The 12260-nt window shown below is 43.5% G+C and overlaps 1 protein-coding gene across 6 annotated transcripts in view; it reads left to right on the top strand.

Moving 5' to 3' along the window:
- The window catches only part of FAM13A (family with sequence similarity 13 member A), a 239073-nt gene that overhangs the window by 60624 nt on the left and 166189 nt on the right, over positions 1 to 12260 (top strand). For 5 of the 6 annotated variants that reach the window (XM_032767562.2, XM_032767545.2, XM_032767535.2 and 2 more), the window contains 2 exons: positions 462 to 621; positions 8019 to 8099. In XM_032767562.2, coding sequence (XP_032623453.1) covers positions 462 to 621; positions 8019 to 8099 — 241 coding nt within the window. The remainder of the gene's footprint in view (positions 1 to 461; positions 622 to 8018; positions 8100 to 12260) is intronic. The other variant, XM_075066152.1, reaches the window with a different exon arrangement.

Genomic DNA, 12260 nt, shown 5'->3' with positions numbered 1-12260 from the left:
ACTTATAAATAGTTTAAGGGGTTATAAATGAGTAATTGCTAATCAGTTGTTGATAAATGATTAATACATGGCTAATCAGTTGGTTGTAGTTAGAGTCCAACGTGTTAACAGATTACTTATAACCATCTGTACAACATACTGCTCGTGTCTGTAATATGCTTATAACCTCTATTTAACAATTGCTAAACTCATTGTAAATTATTTATAAATGTACCATATAATATAAGGTGTGACCACATTTTTAATAGCAGGTCAAACTAATTGAGAACAAATTGCAATAATTGTAAACAAGGTAAAATTTGAATGTTTGGACCTTCTTTCATTGAAAGTCTATCCATAGGTAAAAGGAGTTTTTTCTATGTACCAGCAAGAATATCTGTTACAATATGATGGCTATGTGCAAGATCACTGGTATTTGAGTCCTTCTAATGCTCTGCTTGATGTTTCATCCAATTTTGTAGCGTGCCTTCTGGATTTGAAGGTATGAAGGAACAGGAAATCTGCAACAAAATAATGGCCAAAATGCTGGAAAACTATAATACCTTGTTTGAGCTGGAGTGCACACAGAAGGATGATGAAAATCATGCATGTGAAGAGCTAGCAAGAATTATTTTAGTGAAAGTGAGTACCTGGAATGTTGCCCTTTGACTTTTGATGTGATACAGGTGAGACCATGCAGGGGGCAGTCTAGAAATCTTCACAGGCTGGATGGGAGGCATTGATGCTGGTATAATACATTTCTCTGATATTGACCTTCATATTCTGCTGCCACCTTTTCACTCTTCTAACAACTCTGTCCTTTAGCAGGTCAGTTTTCTGCTACCTTTTGATGCCTTGGGAGTTTATTCTATTTAACACGTTTATTCTCTATTAAATTAACATAGGGAGTGCCTATGATTAAACAGGAAACATCTCTAATAATTGTATTCATTTAAAATAAAAAGGTGGATCTAATAATGGTGGGGTGGAGGGAGGGACTGAGGTCGGTGTCCAAGACAAGCAAGTATAAAGCCCAGGGGCCACTTTGGCAAAGGTTCAGTGGCTAAAGTTTGGTTAGATCATACCAGATCGACTGTGAGTAACACCAAATGCTCAGGCAAAAGGAATAAGAGCAACCTGTTTACTCAAAGCTTCTTAAATACTTAATGGGCCCTTTGATGGTGTGTGTTCTGCCATTTCTAAAAGTCACCTTCCTTGTGTCCTGGCACATGTCCCTAAATCTGCTGATTGTGTAATAAAATCTAGATGGCGCAGTGGAACTTAAAAAAGGAATGATAATAAATTAGTTCAGTATGTAGGAGAAAGTCATTGAGGTTCCAGATTACAAAAGCTCATGCATCAGCAGAAGGTAGAAGCGCGTTGCTCCCTGTCACAAAAATACAATTACTTTACAGATTTATTGGCTTGCTCTGGGTCATGTAGTCCAGCAACGTGCATGTGGTTTGTGTGCAAAGTCTATTCTTCTTGCAAAGCTACTGAGTAATTCCCAGGACTGCTGGCTAGTGGGAGACTTAGTCACTCCAGTGTTTGCACAAGTAAAGAGTCTGGTCCAGATTCTGTTCCGATTTACACCCTCGTGCAATCCCGTTATACTCTGTGGTGTTGCATGGGGTATGAACCAGGACAGAATCTGGTGGAACGAGCACTGGCTACAGTTTGAAAATACAGAGCTTTCCAACTCCTCTTTGCTGGGTCCAGTTGGTTCATCCTAGGGTGCCAGTCTCAGTGGCCTCCCAACCCTCTTTCCACATGGAGAGCAGCTGAGGGGAGCCTTTGCAGCTTCCTGACATCATCATTCCCTGGACTCATAAATTTGAATGTGGGGTATTTCCACCCCTTCGTCATTATCTGTATTGCCCGTGGTTGGTACTGTCCTTTCATCCAGCTCCCTCTCCTATCGTTGCAGTCCTCCATGTGCCCAACCTCACCTTCCCTGTCCACTGTGCCCATCTCTCCTCTTCGCTGCTCCCTCTCTCCTCCCTTCATCCCACATTTCCTGTTCTCATACTTTAACCCCAAGTTGTCTTTCTGCCCCCAAATCCAAAATCAAGTTTGTATAATATAACAAATGTTGTTAAATAAAATAACCACCTGGTGCTATCAGGCCATGGTCCCTCCGACCCCATATCACTGTGTCTGCATGTTTCCTCCACCCTTCTTGATGTGTTTTTAGCCTTGTTTCCTCCTGGGTGTGTGCTGCAACACTAGGGCATTGGGACACAATTCTGTGGGAATCCTTTATTTTGAAACACTACATGAAGAGCCCAGGGGACGGAACAGAGAGGTAAATAGATGGAGAAAAGTAATTAAAAAATGTGTTTGTCCAGCGCCTCTTTAGACTTTTAAAAACATCAGTGTTGGCACAGAAAGCTTCCTGCCGCAGAGCTTGGGGCAAGTGCCAAGGGCCTTGGACAAAGGCCTTTTGTGTTTTTGTGTGGTTCTGTGCTTCTGTTTTGTTGCTGAAATCAGGAACCTGCTCTTAGACAGAGCCTTAGTATAGACTTTTCTTTTCTTCCCTTCCCCTGTATCTCCCCTGTCTTTCATGAGTGCATTTCAGGCACGTGATTGCCAGCTGTCCTCACATCCTGCATACATAATGCTCTACTTTTAGAACAGGCGCCAGGCCTATTCTGGGTATTTGCTGGTAAAACATGATACAAGGGGATTATGGCTTTTGCCATCCCTTCTCACTTTGGAACTGTAGCATCTTCCCTTGAACTCCGGTATGCTCATCACCTTCTTGACCTCACGTGTCGCGTGACGCCCTGTGGCCGGGGTATCTTAAGATCTGCCCAGCCTACAAATAAAACCCTTTGCTTCCTTAAAGGAAGAGAATGTGCTCTTTTTAAAAATAAAAATGTGGCTTATTCAACTAAGACCATGCAAAGATCACAGGCGGTTTTTGAGTTGCATTTTGAAAAAACACTTGAATGCGAAAACCGTGCAAGATGCAAAGCATTTAAAACTCAGCACCTCATAGTTTTATTATTGTACAAAGTGCAAGAATTTTGAGAAATTCAATGTTTTGGAGGAAACCAAAAGTAAATAGCTTTATGAGAAGGAAAAAAGAGAAGTGACTCCACAATGCTATAACAATGTAAAATATCAAAGGTGAGATTGTGACTCTTGCTGTTTGTCTGCAGAGGGCAGGGAATGAGCATCTTCATCCCTGCGTGTGTTTCACCTCTCTCACAGATGGGTAAGAGTGTGGACAGGACATTGGCTCCACCCCCTACGTGCTCAGTCGCTGTGCACAGGAATATAAGATGTGCCAGGGAGAGGGCTGGCTTTCCCCATGGATCAGTACGGAAGCAGGGACTGAACGAAGACTTTCCAAGTTACAGTTCAGTCCCTGCTTTGCTCCTGGGACAGCACAGCTGCATGCTACTTGTTACTCAGGCCATATTGTAAGATTACAATATCAAAGTAATGAAAAAATCATCAAGGCTGTTGTTCCTTAATTTTGGGTACCGTTCAGTTACCTTGAGAAAGTTTCTGGAGCATTATCATATAGATGCATAATTGTCAAATTGGGAGTGACTCCTTTCGGTGGTATTTGCCAGCGTAAAGATAAGAAGAGAGAAACTAGTAGAGTAGGCACACATTAACAAGAAGGTTATGTGTACAGATTAGATATCTATCATGTGGTGCATACCTCTGATTTACAAGAGCCATAAAATAAAACCTCAGTGCACCCTCCTAATTTCTGCATTTGTGGAGTAGTGTCACATCAGAACTAGTTATTACATGACAATCCATCCAGAAAAGGGGACAATATAACTGGACTACTGTGTATGAATTGCACTGTGGGTGTGTGTATGCTAAAAGAAAATGTTACTCATATTATGCTTTAGAGCAGAATTCTCAGGGTGTTTAGATGTGATCTTGACTGAGTTCTGTGGCATTAAACTGAAAAATAACACACATAATTAAAATATAAATTAGTTCCCCATTTCACTATTGCCATTTATCACCTGACCTGTGAATACAGTGGTTTAAGAAGCCTACCCAATAATAATGCTTCCTTCCATTTTTATCTAGTGCCTTTCACTCTAGAGGATCTCAAAGTGCTGTTCAAACTGCAATTATAGACAGTCCAATAATACACAATTATCCATTGTTATGCAATCACATCTGTGATGAAATGTGACTACTGATTAGCAGTGATCAACAATGCTACTCGACAGTTATGAATTAGAAGTGAAGAATGCCTCTTATTGAGTTTGAATTGCGGAGGGAATCTAGGCAGGTAGAATATAATTACTCCAGTGAGAGTCTGGCCAGATTACCACTCCTTCCAAAAAAAATAGTGGGCTTTTTAATGACCAGAAACTCATCAAGACCTTAGTCTTATAGTATATCTCAGGTGAAAGATGACACTCCAGTAGCAGGGTGCCTCTCAGCAGAAAGCTAAGGCCTTGGTTGAGTGCTGACTTGGATAGAAAAGTGCAACCTACCTCCCAGCCACACAAAATGTTTCCTTTGGAGGTCTCCCACCCAAATATCTTTTTAGCAGAACACTTTAAATTTGTAATAACTGACCAGCTGACAGCACAGAAGAGTGTCATTACACGTAAATGCTTGCACTGAAACACAACAGGACCTGCTTCAGCAGTGAGTTGAAGAGGACTTGATTCTGCTCCACATTTAGCTATAGGACAGTGATTCTCAAACTGGGGACGCTGCTTGTGTAGGGAAAGCCCCTGGTGGGCCGGGCCAGTTTGTTTACCTGCCCCATCCTCAGGTCCGGCCGATCGCAGCTCCCACTAGCCGCAGTTCGCTGCTCTAAGCCAATAGAAGCTGCTGGAAGTGGCATGGGCCGAGGGACTTACTGACCGCCGCTTCCAGCAGCTTCCATTGGCCTGCAGCAGTGAACTACGGCCAGTGGGAGCCGCGATCAGCTGGACCTGTGGATGGGGCAGATAAACAAACTGGTCTGGCCCACCAGGGGCTTTCCCTACACAAGCAGTTTCTCAAACTGTCTCCCAGTTTGAGAAAAACTGCTATAGGAGATGTGGCAAAGCCATATAACTGTCCTTTTCTTCCCCTTTTAGTGACAGAGCAGACATCCCTTGTTTGCCTGGATGCAAAATACCAAGTAAACTCTGTTTATAAAATTACAAGCAATCTCTAGGTACATTCCAATGAGTGGGAGGGCAAGTTAGGGGATTTAAAACTGTGGAGTGATACGAAAACTGGTCTCCTGCCAGCTTTTTCTTTTTATGTGGCATGTACTTTTCCCTTCACCCATTTCTACTGTTCAGCTAAATGGTTCCACTTCACATAGGGGATTAGCTGGCAAAACAGATTTCTGCACTTTGTACTTTAAATCACAGCAGTATTCTTGCACAAATGCATATGCTGCTAGCACACCGTTATGTCCACTGTTGGTCTATGAATGCTTAGTTGGATTTTTGTGAGAGAACTATCAAGGGCAATTGTGTTTGGAAATTAAGTCATTTGGAGCCTGATCCTCAGGATGCTTGAGCGCCCTGAACCGAGGACAGCAAAGCAAAATACTTAAGCATGTGCCTTACTTTAAGAATACGAGTGATCCCTTTGACTTCAATCTTAGCTACATGCTTAATTGGATCAGGCCAGAGGACTCAGCCCCTTGCAGAATCAAGCATGTTATCTCCAGGTAGAACAATGAAGGTGGATGTTCAAAAGTAGTTAGCATTGGTCTAACTTTGCTCCCATTTAAGTCTGTGGTAAAACTCCATTTCCATGTTGTACTTTTGCAAACTCCACCCTGAGATTACTGGAGAGAAAACATCTGGCATGCAGCAATTTTTAAAATAATAGTCTCCCTCCCTTTCCTTAGCCCTCTTCTCGCAAGTATTTAAAACAGCCTAGGCACTTCTATGACAATGGCCAGAAAAAGATGCCCAGAACTGTTCCAGTGGGAGTCTTGTGATGAAGTCCCTCACCTTCCTCCCTAATTTTAATCGATTGATCTTCCCCTTCCCTCATCTCTGCCGAGTTACTGGACATTATACATGTAACAAACACAAGAGAGTTGTCCCTCCACTGGTCAGGAAAAGACCCATGTTCTAGTCCCAAATGTGTCTCTTGCCCCGGGAAAGCTTTTGAAGTTCTGAACAGCTTCATTCTACTTATGTCCAGTTTAATATTTTTCCATGCCATTCTAACATTGTACTAAGGCAAGGGTATTCTAAAGGGCTCAGCATTGCTCAACTCTTCTCCCATTGAAGTCAGTGGGAACTGATCCTGTTTGAAAACCCCACCTTAAGGATATAGTAACCCTGATGAACGGTGCAGGCTTTCTTTTCTTTCTGTATTACCATATTTGGACAAGACAACAACAGGTCTCTCCCATCTGGTCCAAAGAGCAATCAGTGATTATGATAGCAGACTCAAATAAAAAAGCATAGAGCAGTGTGGGGGAAGGCACCTGTGGATATCTTTCTTTAGCTTTCTGGATAATGTTTCCTTGTTTAGTGAATGTTGTACTTCAGTGTTGTCCACCAATGAGCAGATGGGCATATTTATAATAGGAGCAGAAAGTGATTCAGCCAGGATGACATTTTAAGATGAGAGGGGACAGCAAATGAGCAATATGAGCTGTGTAAGGGAAAGTTTACAAGCCTCCAAATGCTTCACCTACAGCAGTGGTCCCCAACCTTTTTGTGGCCAGTAGCACATTCATGTTTTCAGAAGAGTGTGGCGAGCGCTAACAATTTTTCAATGTTTATTTTGTATTTGTACATTAAATAATATGAAAAACATCATATTTAATATAACATAATATATGAATCCAGAGAGAAGAGAGAAGCCGGAGAGAAGCTGCGAGGACAGAGAACACCGGCGCCCACAGCCTGCAGCCCCGGAGTTCTCTGTCCCTGTCAGGCACAGGGCAGCGGCTTGTCTCCCCTGCTGGGCACTAGGCGGGCCCTGCGCCTGCTGGGAACAGAGAACATCATGCTCGCAGCCTGAGTTCCATGTCCCTGTCAGGCGTGGGGCTGCGGCTTCTCTCCCCTGCAGGGCACTAGGCAGGTGCACATAAATGCCCTGTAGGGCGCCATGGTCCCCGCGGGCACCACATTGGAGATCACTGACCTACAGTAATGTGTTGAATGCCAAGGGGGAAAGAAATGCTATGATGTTTAGTCTATGTATAAGTCAAGCAGGAACAGGAAAGATCAGATGACCCTCAAATAATCGCATGTATAATTTTGGCATCTCTTTCTAATGCTCTTGACTCAGCAGCTTTAAGTATTATTATTAATTATTATTATCATCATCAGTAATAATTATTTGTATTACTTTAGTACCTGGAAGCCCTATTAATGGACCGGGATCCCACTGTACTTATGTAAAACAGAGTTATTGTGTTAGTGTTATTAATACATAATCGTTCATCTAGTTGAATTTAGCTGAAGCACTTGCAAAATTATAAAGCAATAGATGGTGGTGTTACTAAAGTCAGGTCTACACTGCAAAGTTTTGTTGGCATAGCTTTATTAATTAGGAAAGTGAAAATCACATCCCTAACCATCATAGCTAGGCTCCCTCCCTCCACGTAGACACAACTTAAACCGAAGTATAAGTTGCTGGTATAGTTTGTCACTGGGAGAGCTAGTTTAATGAGCCCTTAATATAATCCTGAATAAATACACAGATCTGCATATGCACAAATGATGTAAACTTTGGCTGCACCATATGTGAAGTGATAGAATATTTAAATTCAGTGTATTGTGAGAATAAAATTGAGTACTTCAGGTATAGCACATCCCAACTAGGATTGAATCAGAGAGCAGATCTTTTCCTCCCTCCTTCCATCTCTATTTCTCGAGTACCTTCTTTAAAGATAACCAACAAATTTTTGTCACTGAAATCATCAGGGAGCTTTACCTATTGTGTATATATAAGCAGGCAGGTGCTTGGCAGTAATGCTGAGTTATCTGAGTAAATAGAAATAGTTATTTGTGTGTGTGTGCATGTTTAGTTTTAACTGTTTTTATTGTCTGTTTATTTTTGGGGTCTCCTTATATTAGGCCAGTTGTGAGCAGTCCCTGCCTATCAATCTGACAAGAGCTTTACAAAGAGAGGCACCGAAATCAACGCCACGAAGCAAGGTACAGTAAAATGGGCATATTCGCAGACACACCATTCTGTTGTTGTTCAGTTTCCCTGCCAGATGGGAAACAAGAATTTGAGGGGTAAAGGGAATGAGAGTTTTCATGTTGCCAAGATCCCATTGGTCCTCTTCTTCAGATTCCTCAATCTTCATGCTGCTTCTCGTTAATTAGTCACACAATTGATCAGTCAAGTTTCACAGCAACCCTATGTGATAGCTACGTATTATAACCATTTTAAAGTTTGATAAAGTTGAGACCGTGTTTAGAAGAAGGGCATGTTACAAGCATGCAGACCTACTCCAGACAGGTTAAATGTAGATGTTTTTCACTATGGGGAGTTCACCAGATTCTGAACTATGGTGTATTGATCTTCACTACTTTTAGGGTAGGATTTTCAAAAGGGCTTCAAATTGGTGCAACTCTTCTCCCATTGTAGTCAGTGGCAAAACTCCCACTGACTTCAGTGGGAGCAGAGTTCGGCAGACACTGTGCACTTGTGAAAATCCCATCATTAAATATATTTAAGGACAGATAGTGCCTAATAGCACACTGGCCTGTGTTTGGGTCTGAGTGGTCACACTATCCCAGGGGCTATGCAGAAAGGCAGAATGGGTTTCTGGGTGCACAGGCTAAGCACAGCTGCTGCACTATTTCTTAAGAGAGTTCAACATCATCTCCCCTCATTTCTGGCCATTTCTGCTGGTCTTTGCGGAGCATGGAGGTTGGGGTCCTTGCCTCACCTCTACGGTACCTCTTTAGGTTGTGGCTTGCGCCCCAGGATGTTTTGAAGTAAGCAGTCTCTGTTCTCAGGACAGCCCAGTAGCTGCAATCGTGACTGGTTCCTGTGCAGGTACGAGAGGGGACAAAAGCTCTAGCTACCTGTTATGCACATTCTTTGTCTAGTCTACCAGGTCCAAGCACCCTTGGGCCCTGATTGTCTATACTTAGAAGGAACTAGCTTGCGTGTAGTTAATAGCACATTTCCAGTCATTAGAAAGGTCCTGTGTTGTGTACATAGGGAATCTCTGGGACAGTCATTGAATGAACTATGTAAGTAAATGTAAAAGTAAATAATTTACTGAAATGGCAAATACTTATTTTAAAATTCAAATTGATGAATTATCTTTGGGCTGTTTCCCTATGGCAAGTTTCTGTTGTTGTGCGTGGGCTTGACTTTCAGATCAGCAGCACAACTTCTACTTTTTCAGGGCTGACTCAAAGCAAGAGTAACATGAGATGCTAGTCTGGAGAGCTTGAATTTCTCACACATCTAGGTCATGTTTTTCTTTGAGATCATATTCTATTTATGGATTACTTTACAATAAATAGATAAATCAGACACCTGTTCTTAACCCACTCGGAGAGAACAATAAAGGTCCTTAGTGCTGATCCAAGCTTTGCTGTTCCATAAACAAACCCACGTTACAGCACATACACTTATCTTTCTGGTGAGTTGCAAGGAATTTTAGCCAGGCATTTGCTTTGGCAATGTTTGTTTGTGGGTTTTATTTTAGTTTTGATACTGATTTCTTATTTAGCATGGGGGTTTGTCTAGATGGTAATGTAAGCCCCAGGTTAATGGACTCGAATCAACAGACCCTGGCTTCAAGAACCCAGGGCTTGAGTGTCTACATTGATTGATTGTTAAACCTGTTTTAAGAACTTCCTGACCCAGGCTCAAGCCTGGATCTCTGATGTCCACGCTGCAGCACGCAGATCCAGGCTCCCTAGCGCCCTCCGGAAATGTGGCTGCTCTCGCCTTTTGACTGTGATGCATTGTGAGAAAACACAACTGTCCATCCTGCACCTTACAGGAAGTTTGAACAGCCCACAACACATCCTGCCAAGCAGTCATTTTGGTATTTGTGCTCCTAGCTATGGGACCCAGCAACATGGAGGAGAAGTCTTTTGATGAACTTCTCTTGCTTGCACTTTCACTCCTCTGTCAGGATGCATGAGATAGAATCATAGATTATTAAGGTTGGAAGGGACCTCAGGAGATCATCTAGTCCAACCCCCTGCTCAAAGCAGGACCAATCCTCAAATGGGCCCTCTCAAGGATTGAACTCACAACCCTGGGTTTAGCAGGCCAATGCTCAAACCACTGAGCTATCCCTGCCCCCTGGGATGTGGGTGGATGTTTCAGCTGTGTTTTCTGAACCACCAAAGGCTCCTCATAGAGCTTGTGATGGAGAAGGAGAAGCACGCAGACCTTCAGACTCAAACTAGTTGATGCTGCATATGACACTTGGTATAGCCGCTGATGCCCCCCAGATAGACAGCCGCTTCTGAAGCATGGCCACAAGCTCAGACTGGTGGGATCCCATTGTCATGCAGACCTGGGGTGATTAGCAGATATTCCAGAGCCTTCCGCATGAAGAAAGGTACATTTCTGGAACTTTGCGAGCTGCTTACCTCAACCTTCCAGCATAAAAACACACACATGAGAGCACCCTTGCTGGTCCCAAAGCGGATTGCTTTAACTATCTGGAACCTGGCTACCCCAGACCGCTACAGGTCTGTTGCTAACCAGTTGAGTGTCAGAAAATCAACTGTGGGAAAGCAGTGGCAGAGGTTTTCTGAGACAATGACGCATGTGGTTTACCCTAGTGTGATGGGATATTCCTGAAGTAATTGCTGGCCTAGAGAGAATGGGGTTTCCAGTCTGCATCGGGGCCATTGGTGGGACTTGTGCCCATAGTTTGCCATCCTCGAGTTCTACATGAGTACATAAACCACAAAGATGTAGGCTTTTGTGGATCACAGAGGTTGATTTATGATTGTCAACAGGGGGTGGACTGAAAAAGTTCATGATGCCAGAGTTTTTTGCCGGTTGGGAGTCTACATTCATGGACAGGTTGGGACACTATTTCCACCAAATGACATCGTCATAAATTGAATTACTGTCCCCACCGTTGTTTTGGAGGACCCTGAGTACTTCCTTTTTCCTAGGCTCATGAAACTCTGTCCTGATTTCTGAGGCCCTGACAGAAGACAATTTAATTACACTCCCAGCAGGTTCAGAATGGTGATTGAATGTGCTCTGACAGACTGAAATCTCTGTGGAGGTGTTTGCAGATCTGTATGGATTCCATATCAGTGCTATCTGCATTACTGTAGCTTGCTGTCTCTTTGTGCTGCCCAAGGTGAGCCATGTCGCTCTGAATGGGCATGTGACAGCGAGGGGCTGCTGAATGCAACAGGTCACTTCACTGTCTTCACTCGGCACCTGCTGCTGGCTTCCATCAGGCCTCATGCTGGGTTCTGGGGCCAGTAGGCACCATTCTGGCTGACCAGGTCATCATGCACCGCCATTGACCCCATGCTCGGCACAGCACCCAGTCAAACTCCTTATAAAATAGGTGTGGTGATGGGTTGCCTGTGGTGCGTTTCTGGTCTCTGGTTTTCCTGTACTCAATATTGAGACGCTTAATCTGTTCCCTGCACTGGTCATTGATCCAGTAAATTTGCATCATTTCCAGTTTCTTCGTTATTTGCTGGTATGCATGGTCATTCCTGGTCCTCATACTGAAGTCTGCTCTTTTGCTGGCCTTGCACCTGTGACCATGAAGCTGAAAGACGACTTCTGGTCAGTCTCTATTGTCGGCACAGAAGGCTCTCTCCTGGTGTGTTCTGAAGCCAATGGAAGGTTAAACGCTGACTCACCGAGCTGCTATACTATACTAAGAAGGATTGCTTCCTCTTCCCTGGAGTCGATTGGGCTAGAGAGGAAATTGGCCCATGGGATTTTGGGATAATTTTGCCAGACTCCCAGGACCTGTTGGGGGGACTTCCATTAAACTGCAAAGCAATAGGCTCAAACCGCGGGTCCTGGCTTGACTTGGGCTCAAACTCTCTACCCCTGCCCTAACCTGAGAGATTTGTGTATAGATGGAAATGGGGTTTTGGGCTCAAGTCTGGTCTCAGCCAGGGCTTACTTTGTAGTGTCCTGACGGTCATGAGATCTTATAGACTCATAGACTTTAGGGTCAGAAGGGACCAATATGATCATCTAGTCTGACCTCCTGCACAAAGCAGGCCACAGAATCCTATCCATCCACTTCTATAACAAACCCCTAACCTATGTCTGAGTTATTGAAGTCTTCAAATTGTGGTTTGAAGACCTCAAGCTGCAGAGAATTCACCAGCAAGTGACCC

The sequence above is a fragment of the Chelonoidis abingdonii genome, chromosome 5 (assembly GCF_003597395.2).
Source record: "Chelonoidis abingdonii isolate Lonesome George chromosome 5, CheloAbing_2.0, whole genome shotgun sequence".
NCBI classification, from domain to species: Eukaryota; Metazoa; Chordata; order Testudines; family Testudinidae; genus Chelonoidis; species Chelonoidis abingdonii.
Note: the sequence above shows the minus strand (reverse complement) of the source record. Positions and strands in the feature narration are given on the sequence as shown.